Source organism: Esox lucius, chromosome 3, assembly GCF_011004845.1.
Source record: "Esox lucius isolate fEsoLuc1 chromosome 3, fEsoLuc1.pri, whole genome shotgun sequence".
Taxonomy (NCBI): domain Eukaryota; kingdom Metazoa; phylum Chordata; class Actinopteri; order Esociformes; family Esocidae; genus Esox; species Esox lucius.
The window spans coordinates 23,159,618-23,177,149 of NC_047571.1; the positions used below are offsets into that span (position 1 = coordinate 23,159,618).

The 17,532-nt window shown below is 43.0% G+C and overlaps 1 protein-coding gene across 2 annotated transcripts in view; it reads left to right on the forward strand.

Annotated features, from left to right (window-relative positions):
- The first annotated feature begins 739 nt into the window (after positions 1 to 739).
- cadm3 (cell adhesion molecule 3) overlaps positions 740 to 17,532 on the forward strand; it is a 52,824-nt gene continuing 36,031 nt past the window's right edge. For both annotated transcript variants that reach the window (XM_010894547.3, XM_010894548.3), the window contains exons 1-2: positions 740 to 982; positions 4,425 to 4,593. In XM_010894547.3, coding sequence (XP_010892849.1) covers positions 4,500 to 4,593 — 94 coding nt within the window. In that variant the 5' untranslated portion in view covers positions 740 to 982; positions 4,425 to 4,499. The remainder of the gene's footprint in view (positions 983 to 4,424; positions 4,594 to 17,532) is intronic.

Genomic DNA, 17,532 nt, shown 5'->3' on the forward strand with positions numbered 1-17,532 from the left:
AACGTGTCGCAATGTGTATACATTTAAAACAAAGAGGAATTACATCTCTATGAACTACCATGCTACAACAGCCGTCAGTAATAGACTACAGTGATCCTTACCCCTACTCTCCTGTCCCCTCCCAATTTGACATTGATTTCCTCCCGCCTCCTGTTTGTCGCCTATGGTGGTGATTGGACCGCCATCCACCATGTTTTAACCCCATGCCTCCCCACACAAGAACTAATCCGCGTGCAAAACTAATCCTTAATCCCCTGGCGAGTTGACCCCCCCCCCCCACCTGCGCTGAACACCCACCAGTGTAGTCTGCCCGGCCTTGCGCGTGGTGATTCCACTCAGACAACGCCTCGCGCTGTCACCAAAAAGCCCCCCCCCCCCGAGTTTCAATTCAGAAACCATGATAAAACAAAGGCTAATGTCTTAACTGTTATCTACATCGGTTATATTGATGCTAGTCTTAATAACACTACTAGTTATAAGCTAGGTAACTATTAAAACTACACACAATCAAATTATCTATAAAAGTCAGATGAATAACAATTCAGCAATACAATAGTTATGTTTCTGGAAGAACACTAATAGGAAATTATACTGGGTAATCTATTACATCTCCGTTTGTCTCCAAATACATCTCAATCTGTCTATCTCTCCCTTTCCCAGTCAGTATTCTCTGGCCCTTTTATCCGAATGGTATGGGCCAAATCGTATTAAAATCCCCTCCCCCTCCCACCTCCGCCCCACAAGCCGCCCTCCCTCCTGTCTTTCAGACAGACTGTTTTTGCTGCAGTGAACGGTAGCCGTGGAGAGAGAGGGAAAAGCAAGAAAAACAAGAAGCCGAAGAAGGAAGGAAAAAAGTCAATACAGACAGACCCAAAGAGATCTCAGAGCCAGCGCTAGCTATCCTGCTTTATATACCGGAACACCCCCAGAACCAACGGCGACAAATATACGTGCAAGATCCGGGCTCCACAGGCGTATATCGGTGTGTATGCTGCTTATGTCCCTAGGAACATTATTGTTGTTGGCTGTGTCCGGACTGTAACGAACGGGAGACACCTGTCACTGTTGTATATACGATGCGTCCGTGTCCTGGAATGTGCCTGTGTGCCTCGCTCATCAGCCTAGCCCAGGTTACTGGCAGGTGCTGGAGGGAGTAAACCGTTATATTTTGACCCGAGAATAAAACCGTAGACGTGTTGTATAATTTGGTGCGAATATATTTTTTGTTATTGGACTGTAGCCTACGTAATGCCTTTCCTTTCCCTCCACGGTTTTTTACTATTGGTCGTGTTGCTGCAATAGGTTACAACAGAGCACCGTGTGTACCTTCATTTTTAAGTTTATACGCCTGGAGGTGTACCTCCGACTGCCTTTCCACGTTGTTAATTCTTTATATTTCTAGAAAGGTTTAGGGAAAGCAATCCGGCACGATAAAACCATTCCCAGGCTTCTTTCTCGATTCTGTCCCTCACCCAGCAGCAATGCAGGTGCCTTGGGCTATCTTTAGAGTGCATTTATCCGAACCCATATAAAAGGCTATTAGGCTACTGGCAACCAGCGTTGTAACGATATTCTGTAGACCTATCAGTTATGTGTTTTCCTCGAAACACTCGACACACGCCTTGAATAGCTCCAACAACAATAAACACATCCCACCAGCACATCATTCTATATCCCCGCCCTATTTGCCCGCCCGTCCCGCAGGCAACCTCTATCGCATGGCTTGCGCTACGGAACGGTTGCAATGAAGGAACATTTCGAGGATAGATCCTCGCTTTGCCTCGGCAGCCATGTAAGTCTATTTTAGAGTGTGCGTGTGAGGGGCTGAGGGTATTATAGTGACAGTGTGCGCTACATCTATGTCATGTACAGGAAAGAACACAGCCAGGGAATTCTCAGAGGGCGACAGGTGCGAGCATCACTACTGCATTTTGCTTGGCCAACAGGGGTAATTGATTTGTTTAATTTATATTATTAATGAGTCTGACATTGTCATTGTCGAACCCATTTACTCAAGTCGCGTGGTAATTTATGATTTTGATAAAACGGTTGAGATATTACTGACGTCTTAATTAGTGTAAGTACTCCATAATAGTTAGCAAACTTTGGTAAAATAAGAAAGCACACTTTATTTAACCTCCAAGTCCATTTATTTAAAAATTGTATATGTTATCTGTAGCCTATAGATTATCTGTTTAGCATTGTTTCTGTATTTTCAAGGCTTTCAGACAATGGGATTCATTAAGAAAAGTGGCCTACCTAGTGGCCTAAAATTACAAAACTGTAAACCTGAGTGTAATGGGCCCCAAAAACACATACATTCCACCTTTAGTGATTTAGACACTTTTGTTTATGGTACGCCTGAAGCCCTGGCAAGGGTCCCTATCTGAGGTTTCGTGCTCACAGTGGTACTTTTTGTTTTATCATAATTATTCATGCAATTAATTATTTATATGTGTCAGCTGTATTTTGAGGAGGGGGCACACTGACCGAAATAGACAAAGACTTGGTTGCCCCCCGTTCTGCCTAGTAGGTGGTTCCTTACTCCCTAACAAGGTACACAGATCCTGTCAGTAGAGGAGAGTAGGGAATAGAGACGGAACAGGAAGAGGAAGCAAGAACTTTGGCTTTATCTTTTCTTCTTCAATCGAAGTTAATGAGCTAAGTAGACATGACCCATCTAACATCAAAATGGAGCAAGTTAACCGGAGATGACTATTTTATTTCAATTGTAAATGTCCTGAGTTGACAGTCTCCACACAGTATCTACCATCTTTTGTGTAGAGTGACACACAAACACACACACACACACAGCACAGCAACAGAATGACATATAAAGAAATCAGGTTATGATGTCCACTCTCTTTGGGGAGAGGAAGCCCAGTAGCTGGGTGGTGGAAGCTCATGTATCAAGATGGAACTGAAGGGACATTTTGCTGACAAAATTGTATTGTTTAGAAGCAGTGCAGGGCAAACTCAGTTATTGCGTACACAGAAACATGCCAGAATGCACCGATATTGCCCATTAAGATTTAGGATGTCGCTTGCTTGTGCTCGGCTCTGCCCACAGACTTTCTTAGATTCTGCTATTAGGTTCCACTATTTGGTGGCAAATAATAAAGTACACATGGTTCAATAATCAAAGTTTAAACATGATCTTATATAAGAACCGTCCCACTGGATGCCATCAGGATAGCTACCTGAACTGCACCCAGTCCGCTGGATTCATGTCATCAGTCACGTCACACATACAGAAATACAGTACTATCTGATCTCTAGCGCATTAAGGGCCACACATGTAGATGAAAAGCTGATGCATGCTATGTGTTCTACGATTCCACCTGTCTCCCTTTCCTCTTCCACATTATATGTTGATTAACGTACCATACACATGACATGACTGGAACAGCTTCACTGGAACAGGTTAACTGTAAATGCATGATCACACTACAACATGCTGTTTCATTAGTTTTGTGTAAACCTTCAGCATACCTATAGGTACCTTATATCCTATAGGATATTCAGTAGGCGTGAAGTCCATTCCTGACTTGGTGAATCTATTGTTCCAGTGTTTCACTGGAACCTAATATTGCCAGCTCAGCTTCACTAGACTCCCATTAAAAACAACAGATTGTTGGTTTAGTTATGTCTTTGGCATAGCTGCTAAAAAACATTATTGATAGACAATATTCGAATGAGGTATGTTTGTAAATTAATTTGTTCAGTAAGAAGCCATTTCAGGCTATCAATCAGGTTGAAGTAGCTTCTCTAATTGTCTTAGCCTGCTTGCTGACTGACAAGGTTGGTAGAAGTTCTAAAAGTACTGAATAAGACTTTCATTCATTTGTTACATTAACCAAGATTTTTTTGCAGAAAGGCAGAGAAATGCCGATTCCCTTACATAAAAAATAATCCCCCATTCCAGAGGACACAGACAGCTCTGGAGCTATGCTTGGAAATCCCTAAAATAGACATCATTTCACATAGGATTAAACGTGATGACCATGGCTCTAGACATCATTACTCTAAACGCCCCGGAACAACCATCACCACATAGTTCACAACCGCCTCAGATTATTGGTGTGTTCCTGGAGTGCTGCAGGATTTTGTCCTAGCGAGTCACCACACTGGACTGACTGAGCTAATTCATCAGTTTTGTGGATGGTTGGATTCAACATGCCTGTGGCCCTCCTGGACCAAGGTCGCCTACTCCTGCCTTTGGGCTGTTTGGACCCAGGCTGCCTACTGCTCTCTATGGGCTGTTAGGCTCCATCCCTGCATCACCACTCAGTTCCATGTGGCACAGGCTGCTTGAGAAAACCCTTGGAGCAGTGAATGAGTAACAAAGTCAAAATGTTTATCCGGCACCAACCAACCAATCAGAAAACAGGCCCAGTCATGCTTTAATCCCCTTGCCCCTGCAGGTTGCACCCTGGTGGTCCTTGGCTTACGCGAGGATTCAGTGGGACAAACCAACAGATCTGTGTGTCCAACTGACCATGGCATTCCCTTCTTACTCGACCTGTGGTCTATGGACTCTGAGCTTGTTGACGCTACTGGCAGCCTCTGTTCAGAGCAACATCATGGCCATCGGTAAGCCTCTCTCTCAACCGCCTGTGCTCACACCTCTCCCACTCCCCCCCCCCCCCCCCCCCCACACTATCTGCTGCTGTATTTTGACATGTGTTATTTGTTACCGTGTGATTGCGAGTGAGTCATGGAACCTTTAATAACAAGGGTGCAGGGCAAATCCGCCTCTCCCTTTCCCCTAAACTCTAACAGAATTTAGGCTGAATTTAGACTCTCTCTCACGCACACGCACACGCACAAACACACAACACACACAACACACGCAGACACACAAATAGGACAATTGACAAGATTGACGGAAGATCCTCTTGCAGAGGGTTGGTTCAGTGAAATGACGTGACCACGTGTAGCATCAGGCAGGGAGATGTGCGCGATGCAGGACTTATCTCATAAAGACACACTATCTGGCCATGCTCACAGTTTCCTCTTTACACTGTCACAGCATGGTAGCCACGGGAACAGAACTGAGGAGAACTCAGTTCTGTTTTTGTATCGCACGTCAATGCGCCGTTGTTGCAGTAATTGACCCGCTTTGTTGTTTACTTTGTGCATACATCATATTGTTGGATCTGCCTTTAAGTATTGATTAGTTCAAGAGACACTAGCCGGCAGTAATGTCGCATATAACAGACTGTATGGACTCGCTGTCAGACGAGAAAACAAAACACCACACCACCATCCTCTAATGCCTTGAACTCACTCCTGCAGATGTGCACTCACACAGAACCTCACACATTCAAAGGCATGCAAACACACACACTTTAACTCTGTCAGCTGTTTTTACTGTCTGTTGAATTATGCATAATTGTATTTTCCATGCTTCTGCATATGAAATGTGTGTTGAGAGCTGTGTGAAGGAGTTGTCAATGTGAGTCAGTGGTCAGTGAGAAGCTGTAGCCCATTGCTGAAGATGTCAATCTTCGGTTACAACTGAGATTAGAGGCTGTCCCACATGGCACCATGTTTCTTATGTAGTGCGCTACTTTCTGTCCAGGCCATGAGCATGAAACTGTTCTGTTGAGTACATGCTAATGAAATAATATCAAGGCCCTGTAAGTAGCGATGAAGAATGCAATTATAAAGAATAATCATCAAATTCCAGCATTGATGAGATAAGATCATCAAGTCCTGACGACTACTAATGATTTTGATTCTTCTTGTGGAGCTCATTTAGTCAATCCAACAGTGAGATTGCAATTTGCACCTGCAGTGCAACAAAGACTTTTGGCATTCAGAAATATGTCACATTCGATTAGGGTTTGTATTGGTTGAGAATTGACCATGCGTCAACAAACCAATGGAATCGCTGAGCTTTGTTGTTTGTAGCTAAAAGCTGTTTTACACTATTGTCGATCAGCTGTGAGTCATTAAATCTAGGTTATCTGATCATTATTTTAAAGGGGCATTCTGCAGTTTCTACTTTACTTTAACATCTACTTGGACTGGACATGCATTCTAAATGAAAATAACTTATAAATTCCTTATGACCTTAGAGTGCTTCCATCAGCCTCACCCCTCAGCTGTTTACCCCGAAAGACATTGTTTTGAATCTTAGATTGCCCACTGTGAGGGTGAAACACAACAACATGAGTCTTGCTGTTGCACATCTGTCTGACCTAGGCTATAGGAAACAGCATGACTGCCTGGTAAGTGGTAGGTTACACCCTAATTGAGCCCCTTTATCGTAGACACTACAAGGCTCTGGTAAAAAGGTGTGCACTTCAAGGACAGGTTGCCATTTGGGAGGCAGACCTGGATAGTTGGAGAGAGAGGGGATATGGGCAGTTGTGGGGGAAAGTAATGGGTAATAATGGCCAGCGAATGGGCAGATCATTTTAAAAGGCCCTGAACAGAAGGGCCTACTTAGCATACATAATGCAAGGTTATGTATCAGAGAGGAAAAACGATTAGCTCGACAAATCAATGCACTGCAGATGAAGCATCAGATGCACAAAGCCTGTCCGTCACGACAAAACGCCACAAGATCTATATACCGCTGCTCCATATTACTGCTGCCTCTTTTTTTCCTTTTCCCAAGCAGAAACAAAATGCACTTGAATGAGGTGCATTGGCAGAACAATAAAGAAGAGAGCGTGCCTGGCTTAGGCATGTCAGCGCTCATTTAAACATTTAATGTGGAAGGAAGAAACCCCCAAATGAGCATTATGTCAAAGTCAGGGAGAGGACAGCGCTAACTGTTTGTCTGCACTGGGGCCCCATACTGGGACCTCTAATTGCGCACAATTTGACATATCCATTTTCCACAGCTGGATGTGCAGTGGAGCAGTTCAGAATGAGTACCTCTCTGAAGGGTACAGATTAGGGCTCTGTGACTGACCAGGACTACGTACCAACTGGAACGCTATCCCTCACGTAGAGCGCTTGCTTCTGACCGGAGTCCTACACGCTTTCCTTTGGGCCGGGTTCGGAAGTAGGGCACTTCACGCCGGAAAGGGTGCCATTTGGGAGGCAGGCATTACTCCCCGAGGTCTGTAATTTGGCCTCCGCTGAGAAGGGGCACGGTCAGTGACGGGAGGCCAGCAGCCCAGCGGCCCGGCGGCAATGCTGTGTGTGTCTGCAAACACTGCATGTCGCTGAATCCCTCAGAGAGTGGACACAACCTAGCGGCCTGAAATGACTAGGTTAGCCACAGAGAACCGGGGTTGGGTTCCAAGTGGCACCGTATTCCCTGTATAGTGCACTATTTCTGGCCATTGGCGTCGGGTCATCTGGAATCAAGGGCCACAGGGGATTTGGGAGGTAGCCGTTATGTGGTCTTATAGAAAAGACCTCAACAGAAACGCGATTAATAGTTGATTCACCTCAGTGTGTTCTGTACAACCACGCTGAACAGCGGTGCGCTGGATTGAATGAGGCGTATAGAGGCAGCACTTCCAGCTGTGACCAATAATGAATAAAGATTAAAGGACGGACGTAGCGGGTGTAGACCAATCATTAATGGAGGTGAGATTTACAGGCCGGAGGGAGGAGGAACTGTGCCAGCAGTTCACTTTAGTGTGGTCAGGGTATTAGGGAATTAAGGTTCTGGCAGAACACAGGCCTTCTAAAAGAACCTCTCACACCTCTCACTTCCTGTGGTCCGTTTATTGTTGACTGATTGATGGAACGGCAGGCCAAGTACGAGTCTAGCGTCTTTGTGGAATTATACTACGGCGTAGTTAGCATGTAAAGTTTCTTCAGACATGACCGCATTCCAGAGTAAACTTTACAATATTGTATATTACTGCAGCATCACTATAATTACAATACCGCATATGCTGTAGTAACTGTTGTATTTCTGTGGATGATACTTATTGTTTACTACAATGTTGTTTCGAGAAATAATACAGTTGTATCTAACATGGTAGTATTCCACATTTCGGTAAATAAAATGCTGTAAGCACTAATTGGTCAACAGTTTGTAGTACCTATACAACTACAGTGTGCTTAACACCTCAACATAGCATAGGAATGTAACTTTTAAGAAATATGGCCCTTTGTAATGTTATTCTCAGATTAGCCTTGGAAGGTTGAGTGACAAACTGAGCTGTGTCCCTGTTGGCCAACAGATTAAACCTCACCTCAGTACTTAGTAGTAGGCCCACCTGTTATAGTAAGGAGTAAAAAGTTCAAGTGAGCCCTGAAATAGCTCAATGTATACAGGCCTTCTGAACATTTAGTTAAAGGCAAAGAGCTGCCACCCACAATCCATCCCATAACAGGTTAGCCCCCCTGCCCCTAAGCTACAGTGAGAACAACAAAGATCTCTGTAAACACAGCCTACACCATGTGCACATGTATCTGAGGTCATGTGACACAACACCAACACGCAGTCCTAAACAAAATTGCAGTCTCACAGCAGGTTTGCTCATTGAAAATAGTTACCTTAATTCTTTGTCTTTCTTCGTAATAACTAAAAATATAAACAAGAAAAAATTAATCATGATCAAAATAAAAAGTAACAAAAACAAAACAAAAAGGAAGGAGTAGTTGGAGTAGGTGAGAAAATTTGCAATAAGCAGAAAGTTGTGTTACAGTGTAAACATTTCAGATATGAGTGAAAGTAATATCCCCTGCCTGTGGGGTGGGGAGACCCTCTACACATCAGACTATTTTTCAGGTAGGTATTCAGGAACACACCTGAGTTAAAGGCAGGGACACGGAGGTTGGAGGATCAATCCAAGTGCTAGTCTAGCACACAGTTCAGCTGAAAATCTGAGAGATACGTATCTGGCATCAACTCTAGAAATGTCCTGAGAGAAATGGGATTATTGATGTTTGGAACATACACTAGATATTTATTTAAATAAGGCAGAGTGGATCTCTCCTTCTTTGATCAAATCACAACCATTCTTATCAGAAGTAATTGTTGCGCTGGAAGGGAATTTCCATCCATAGAAGAATCAGCACATCACAAGTTCATACACTTGACCAATGCATCTATATATCTGCTCCTGTTATGGGACTAATTATTCAGGTGGGCTTCTTGTAATATCAGAATAAAGGGCTAAATGGGCTAGACCTTGTCTCCCTAAATTGATTGGTTTAAACTCTGTGTGCTCCATTAGGGAAAAGTTAGCCCCCCCCCCCCCCCCCCGTTTATTGTTTTCCAATAAAAATGTCTGTATCCACTTAGCATGGTATAGCTCCCCAGGAGCAGTCCTTTCATACGAGCAGCCAACTCCCCGTAGAATTAATGAAAGCCCACCCCGAATTTGATGCAGCAAAATTCCTTAGCAGGTTATACCAACCTGTCCCAATACTGACAAATATTTCCCAATGGATATACTGTGAAAGAAAATATAATTCATTGTGATGCTTTAGCTATACCTTCTGTAAACCTTTTTTCAGTCTTATTTGCAAACATTAGAGTTATCACCTATATATTGAAATGAATGCTAAATGCAAACAAAATAATTGTAACTGCTCTTCTCTTCCCCATAACTGAAATTACATTGGAATTAGGCCACAAATTTAACAGGCTTTGTAAATGAGTCTTGGTATTAGGCTTCATTAAAAACAGAGAAAATATAATTTAATGTAAAACACAAGTTGCTGAATTAGTAAATAAAATGAAGATTGAAGCAGTATAATTTTGGGTTCCACTCTGGCCTTTTAATTTATCTTTGATAGCTTTAGGACGATTTACTTGCAAAACATCCAGGAAATCCGATATCATAGTAAAATCAATAAAATACAGCATGTCAGAGGAGAGCAACACCCTCTTCTGTTAATGTTCAATGTGCTCTTACAAAAACGTCCGTCGTAATATCTCCACTTATCAGGGCTAAAATCATTGTATACAGCATAAGAACACAGGATTGGATTGTACTTGGTAAGGTATCTTTACATAGTAATATTTATGTCTCACATAGTGGAGTTTGCTTAGAAATTAGAACAAATCGAACCTGTTCTCAGAGTTTTTCCCAGAATAAATAGTTTTTATATAGTTCATACGTAATAATATTGGACTTCCCCAATCCCTGAGCACCACATCTCTCATCTCCAACCCAGTGAGTACTACACAGCAACAAGGGATACTACAGTATACTATTCCATTATAAATGGCAGTTTTACATTTCAGTTGGGGGTGCCATTTAAGGCTCAGACAGTGACAATGACCTGTGTGTCACACCATACAACACCAGACCAGAACAAACCACGACCGGGAAGGTCAGGGCAGACCAGGGTGGGACTGGCATGGAAGGTCAGGGCAAACCAGGGTGGGACTGGCATGGAAGGTCAAGGCAGACCAGGGTGGGACTGGCATGGAAGGTCAAGGCAGACCAGGGTGGGACTGGCATGGAAGGTCAGGGCAGGTGGGTGAAACATGTCACTAGCTGCCTCTCAAATGTATGGACTCCTGTACTGTAGTGAATGGCCAGGAGGGAAGAAGGTAGGGAGGCCCTTCCGCTACCATATTAACAATGCTAATTGATAAGCACAGACTCATTAACAAGCTGGACTACAAAAAAGCTGGAGGGAATTACTGGCTGTGACATTAATAACCAGCCTAAGCTTCTACTACACACCTCCTGTTAAACCCACTGGCATGCCCAAAGCTACTAGTTTCCGAACCCTGGTCAGTGTGTATGTGTGTGTCAGAGCAGTTACTGACAGGATCCGTTTTTTCCTTCTCATATAACAAAAAAAGTATGTGGACACAGAAGACATGAACATTGACTCTTAGTTGTCTTGTGTCCCGATTCTCCTCCCGTCGTCTCCACACTCTGGATTTAAGAGGCCGTTACCACTTCTGTTGACGGGGGAGTAGTCAAGAGTGGAAAAACAGGATGTAGTCCTACTGAATGGAGAGCTGTTGAGACAGAGAGAGAGATGGAGGGAGAGAGATGGGTGAGAGAGATGGAGGGAGAGAGATGGGTGAGAAAGACAAAGGAAAAGAGAGAAGGGAAGAGTGGTGAGAGAGAGGCAGAGGGTCAGAGCGGCTGGCTGGGCTGATTTTCCATTAGTCTGACGAGCTGATTAACTGACCTGTTACAGTTACAGTAACTTCACCTGCCTGTCTGTTCCCATGATAAATCACACTTTGTCCTCATCCCAAATGGCACCTCCGCTTTATGTGCTTTAGTACACTTCTTAGTGCACTATAAAAAAAAACAGGTTGTCATTTAAGACACACCCTTTGATTAACACTCCTCTCTATTTGCGCTGGATTGTTAGGCAAATGAAATACCCTAATTATAACTCCTATCTCATTATCGCGACGGTTGATTAATTGTGGGATGATGATTGATTAAGTTCCATTGAACACAATGACAGTAAACAGACAGATGTGTAGATAGTGGATAATTTCCATTGAGCCATAACGTAAGCAGTGTTATAATCTCCTTTTCTACATCCTGAATGGTATCTCATTTCTGCACACAAAATTAACTGGAGCCCTATGGGCTCTTAGAGGCCTTTTGTCAATAGTAGCGTCCCATGTAGTATCTAGAAATAGGCTGTCATTCGGGACATTACAAGGGTGTCATCATCTACGTAGATCCAGCTCTGACGCCGACGTGTTAAGGACAGACTCACATAGGTATGAAAGTCAGCCTGGTAGGTGAGACTCACAGCCAAGCTCAGCACTAGGGCCTGGTGTGAAAATAGTTAAAAGGTGATAAAATTACAGGCACTTGCTTCAGTAACATCTGGCCCGAGAGGCTTTTGGTTGGAAACAGCAAGAAGACGTCGTTAGACCTATATATCCGGGTCAGATCCCATCAGTCCCATCAGACCCCGCTCTGTCTATCACAGATTACATCACGTAAAGAAATCTGTCTTACTACTACAACGTTGAGGACTCTAGCGGTTTTGGTTGAGATCGACCCTGGAAGGGAGCAGACTTGTAAGTGTGCGGGAGGCAGGGCCATGTCATCTACAGGAAGGAGAAAATCCAGCCGTGTTAGCAGAACTGTCAGCTGTGAGCTGGCCGAGTGCTCAGAAAGGCGTTTTGATGAGAGAAACACTGGATCACTGGAGATTCATCAGTAGCTCTTTTCACCACCCGCATCATTGTGCAGCAGGCAGAGTCGGGGTGCTTTCGGGCAGGGTTTCCATTGATTATGCCAGTGAGGAGCGGTGGAATTCCCCTATGGCTTTTTTTATTGATTGCTGTTTGGGATATATCATCCAAGTGTCCAGTCACTGGAGCATGGCTGGAACGACGCAGAATGAGATGTGTCTTTATCTTAAGCCCAAACTGTATACAATACTGCATTAAAGTCCTAAACGGCACCCTATTCTCAATATAGTGCGTCACTTTAGACCAGAGTCCATGTACCAAATAGCTGCCTATTCTCTATCTAGTGTGTCACTTTAGACCAGACTCCATGTACCAAATGGCTGCCTATTCTCAATATAGTGCACTGGAGCTGTGGTGAATTACCACAGTATATTGGTAATAGGGCGCCATTACTTCATCTGAACCAATCACTGTTTGTTGTGCTTCAGTGAGGCTGTTTCTTCAGATGGTGGGGTAGCATGGCTGGATTGTGGACCCCAGCACAGTGTTTGTATTGATTGAAGCGTGTCCCTGTGAGGGGCTCCCCGGTGTGCGTCCCCTGTGCTATGAATGCGTGGTTGTGTTCCTCGTCACTGTTTGGCGGTGCTGTTCTGATGAAAGCATCGTTGTATGGCCTAACGAACTCAGCTATTTCCTTCCCTGGTGAGGACATCAATGTTTGCTTTAACATATTTATATTCCTTTTTTTTTTTTTTTTTTTTTTTTTTGAAGGCCATTGAAAACCTTGAACATTTTATTTAAATCCTAAATATAACGGGTGTAAACCTGTGTTCCATTTTTCCTTTCAAATAGTTTGTTTACTTCCCGTTCATGTTTCTCCTAGCATACGTCTGTCTACGTTGGTTCACGTTAAGTTTTCTTCATTAATGCGAATCTCTGTTGACTGTCTGGATGCCTAGCTATAGAGCTCCTCAGTACCGTGGGTGTGTAGTTTACATCATCGCTGATCATCTCTGGTGAGAGTCTGGAGGTCTGTTTACTATGTTGTAACCCAGTCAGGGGCATGTTGGAGACTGCAGCAGCACTGCCGGCACTGTGTGGTGGAACTCAGCGGTGTATCTCCACCGCTAAATACAAAAGAGCCAAATAGGCGTTTCTAATCTCTGTGCTGAATGAATCTAAAACAAAGAGGAGGAACACAGACAGAGAGGCCTGGACACACAGAGGATAAGCTGATTACTGAGAGAAAGAGTGTGAGAGAGAGAGAGAGAGAGAGAGAGAGAGAGAGAGAGAGAGAGAGAGCGAAAGAGACATCCTTTTGGAGGAAGAGCTATAGATTAGCAGTGCACTATATTGCTGCCTGCCACAATATTAGTGACAGTTTATGACCGAACAGCAAACCTGCCCGTCTCATACCAATGTTATTTTTATTGTACAATGCACTGTTGTTAGGACTGCCGAAGTTATGTCGTTAATGTGTGCGATTCAGTTAAATAGCTTAACTTCATTTTTTCATCGCCGCTAACGCATTTTACTTTTTTGAGCCTCAGAACCATCTACAGACAGTTATTCTACTGAGCGGGGGCTGTGTGGAGCGCGTTAGTGACACTTTATCGTAACAGTAACTTTGACTGTTTTTTGGTGCTTGACTTGTGCCAGAGATATCTGGATCCATTCACAGCTACTTTTTTTCTATGTAGCTATGAATAGTAGACATGTTGTGAATCTGGTCTACTTGTCTCTGAATCCTTCCAGCATGTTAGTATAAATTTGTAAGTACACAGGATGTGCTGTTCCAAGTTTTCAGAAATTGGGAATATCTCCCTTCCCCGTCCCCCTCCAGAAACTCAGTGAAGGCTGCCCCCTGACCCTTTTCTCCAACTGGCCAACCATCCATCAGGAAAGCCATTGTTTGCAGATCACCATTCTAACCACTTTTTACCCTAGATGTCAGAAACAAATCATTCTACAGACATCTTTAATTAAATTGCGCCTTAATTGTCACGCATACGAAATACAGACAATGAAAAACAGTCGCAGCCGAGTATATAAACGGTGTCTAATCATTCTACACACGTCATTATTTTTACAGACCAGAGCCTCCCTGATAAAAGGCCAATACCCTGTTCTCTCTCTGGTTCTCTGTGTCCCAAACAACTCTCAGGTCAGTGGACAGTTCATTCCACAAAAGGCCAGCCGCCTACAGAGTATGTCAAGAAGAATTACAGAATTATATCTGTCCTAATAATCAGTACTAATATATACACTCACCTATGCGGCAGTCCTGTGGGCAAAAATGCCTTGTTGATGCTAGAGGTCAGAGGAGAATGGGCCGACTGATTCAAGCTGATAGATGAGCAACTTTGACTGAAATAACCACTCGTTACAACCGAGGTATGCAGCAAAGCATTTGTGAAGCCACAACACGCACAACCTTGAGGCGGATGGGCTACAACAGCAGAAGACCCCACCGGGTACCACTCATCTCCACTACAAATAGGAAAAAGAGGCTACAATATGCACAAGCTCACCAAAAATGAACAGTTGAAGACTGGAAGAATGTTGCCTGGTCTGATGAGTCTCAATTTCTGTTGAGACATTCAGATGGTAGAGTCAGAATTTGGCGTAAACAGAATGAGAACATGGATCCATCATGTCTTGTTACCATTGTGCAGGCTGATGGTGGTGTAATGGTGTGGGGGATGTTTTCTTGGCACACTTTAGGCCCCTTAGTGCCAATTGGGCATCGTTTAAATGCCACGGCCTACCTGAGCATTGTTTCTGACCATGTCCATCCCTTTATGACCACCATGTACCCATCCTCTGATGGCTACTTCCAGCAGGATAATGCACCATGTCACAAAGCTCAAATCATTTCAAATTGGTTTCTTGAACATGACAATGAGTTCACTGTACTGAAATGGCCCCCACAGTCACCAGATCTTAACCCAATAGAGCATCTTTGGGATATGGTGGAACGGGAGCTTCGTGCCCTGGATGTGCATCCCACAAATCTCCATCAACTGCAAGATGCTATCCTATCAATATGGGCCAACATTTCTAAAGAATGCTTTCAGCACCTTGTTGAATCATTGCCACGTAGAATTAAGGCAGTTCTGAAGGCGAAAGGGGGTCAAACGCAGTATTAGTATGGTGTTCCTATTAATCCTTTAGGTGAGTGTATATACCTCTGACTGTCTGTAATTACATGTGCATTTACATGTGTATTGTTGTGCATACAGTCCAATCATGGGCCCTAACTCAAAATTAGGTCAAAATTGGTTCAATCACAAAAAATGTTTATTTTTGTGATGAATAATTATTTATTAATCACAAAATAATTATTATTTCTGAGGCCACAAACATCGTACTCGGCCTTACCCACTGCGCTGTTAATGAAAATGTATAGAGTGTTCTGAAATGAAGCTCTGGTCTCTTGCTGAGAGCAGTTGTTTTCTATTAGGGCCTATCTGAAACAAAAAAAATCGCCTGACCCAGCTGGTCATGGAAGCAATTCCAGGGTGGGTCATTTAGGAACAAATCAAAAAAGCATTCTGAATGAAATATTGGGAACTGCAAGAATAAATCACCCTATCATGCTTTATATTTCCCTGTCACCTAACTAGATTCCTCCAAAATGTTTGATTCGAGTTGACTGTAATAGACCTAAAACTCCTACACCACTTAATTTTTCTATATTTCAGGTAAGAAAGTTCTTCCACCCCTTTTCATGCCCTAGCAAACCTATGTCCTCTGGAAACCAATCACTCATCACTGAGGGGAATAGAAAATCGTTGCTACTGTATACAACTTGAGGAAATCTTAGTACGTTTTCTATCTGCCTAACCTAATAAATGTTGGGTTGAACTGATTTAACATTAAGGTAATGGTAAGGTAATGGCCACTCTGGGGGAATATCAACAGATAAAATGTTCAGTTCTCATGTTGGATAAGAATACATAAACTGGATGTAGATGACACACAGCCTACCCAGGTGAAACACTCACAGTCTCTGTCTAAATTTCTGTATAATTTACCCCCCCCCCCCCCAAATAAAGGGCTATGCAATCTTTAGAAAAGGGTCTTTCATATTGATCAACACTATTGAGCTTGCACCACCGGCCCTCGAATTTTCTAAGTGTTAACGTTCCCACAGAATTAACAGTAAGATATAACATAAGGCTCTGCTCAATGTTCTTGTTTTTTATCTCTTGATGTTTGTTCTGGAATAGGATCAACAATATTATAGCCGGCCCTGCAGCACTGAGTGTAGCTGTGAACTGAGCTGCGTTCATCACAGATAATATACTCTGCTCACATCACAGATAATGTACTGTGGTCTCTACAACAATTAACCGTGCTGTGTTCTTTATTAACAGTGTACTCCCGCTTTTACAACACTACGCAACTGTCTGGCCTGCTCTAATCAGGCGATACACTTGTTGTTACACAATTCTTATACAGTCAGTATGGTCAAATCCTTTATTTAGTTAATATGTAAGGAGATTCTTTTACTGGGGATACATGTGCCTTTACATATTCTAAAGCTTATAATTTATACTAATATTTATTTTATTTTGTATAATTCCCTAACAACATGTTTTATTCAAACATCCTATTGTAGATGAGCAACATATTACTCTTGTCAGTGTTATTAATGTGACAGTCGGCTTCAACATAGTAGGTGATGGACTGAACTATTCATGTTCAACCTGACTGTTACTGCCAATCTTTCACGTATTGTATTTTACTGTGGGCACAACTGATATGACAAATATTATAGGACTTCTCCATAGGCCACAATTTCTACCTAATTCGTTTCTTCACCAACTAGACTGGGCACAACTCCTATAATAAATGTCATCGTATGACACTTTCATATGTGAATAGCCAAACCTACCAGATGTCATATTCACCCTCTCCCTGGAATTAGCATGTCTTAAACACTCCTATTACGACAATGACACCAACACATCGTAGAGATCCTGTACTAATCTTTATTTTGACCTGGGAATACATTTTTTACAAATCTCACCATGAATGTTACACACATTCATCAATTTCCACTATCCACTAACTCGGGCCAAACCCCAAAAAGAATCAGGTTCTCCAGACGACTGCTTATCGATAGGTTTACTGATAACATTCTTCCTCAGCACTACCCCCACAACAATCACTACCTCTTAGTCATCACAAACATTGAAAAACACATCACATACAAGGACGGAACATTTAGGCATACGAACGCAGAAGCATAGATAAGCTTTTTTAATGTTGTTCTGCATACTACGGACACGTGACATATAGACAAACACAAACGTATGTCCAGTACAGTCACCATCGATGGAACCTTTACCACCAGACAGGCAACCCCTCTCCGATGAACAGACCTCTTTGCTATCACAGACTACCTCAGGCTTTTACCCTGGACTAACCCGGACTAACGTGGGTTTAGCTAGCAACTCTTCTGCAGC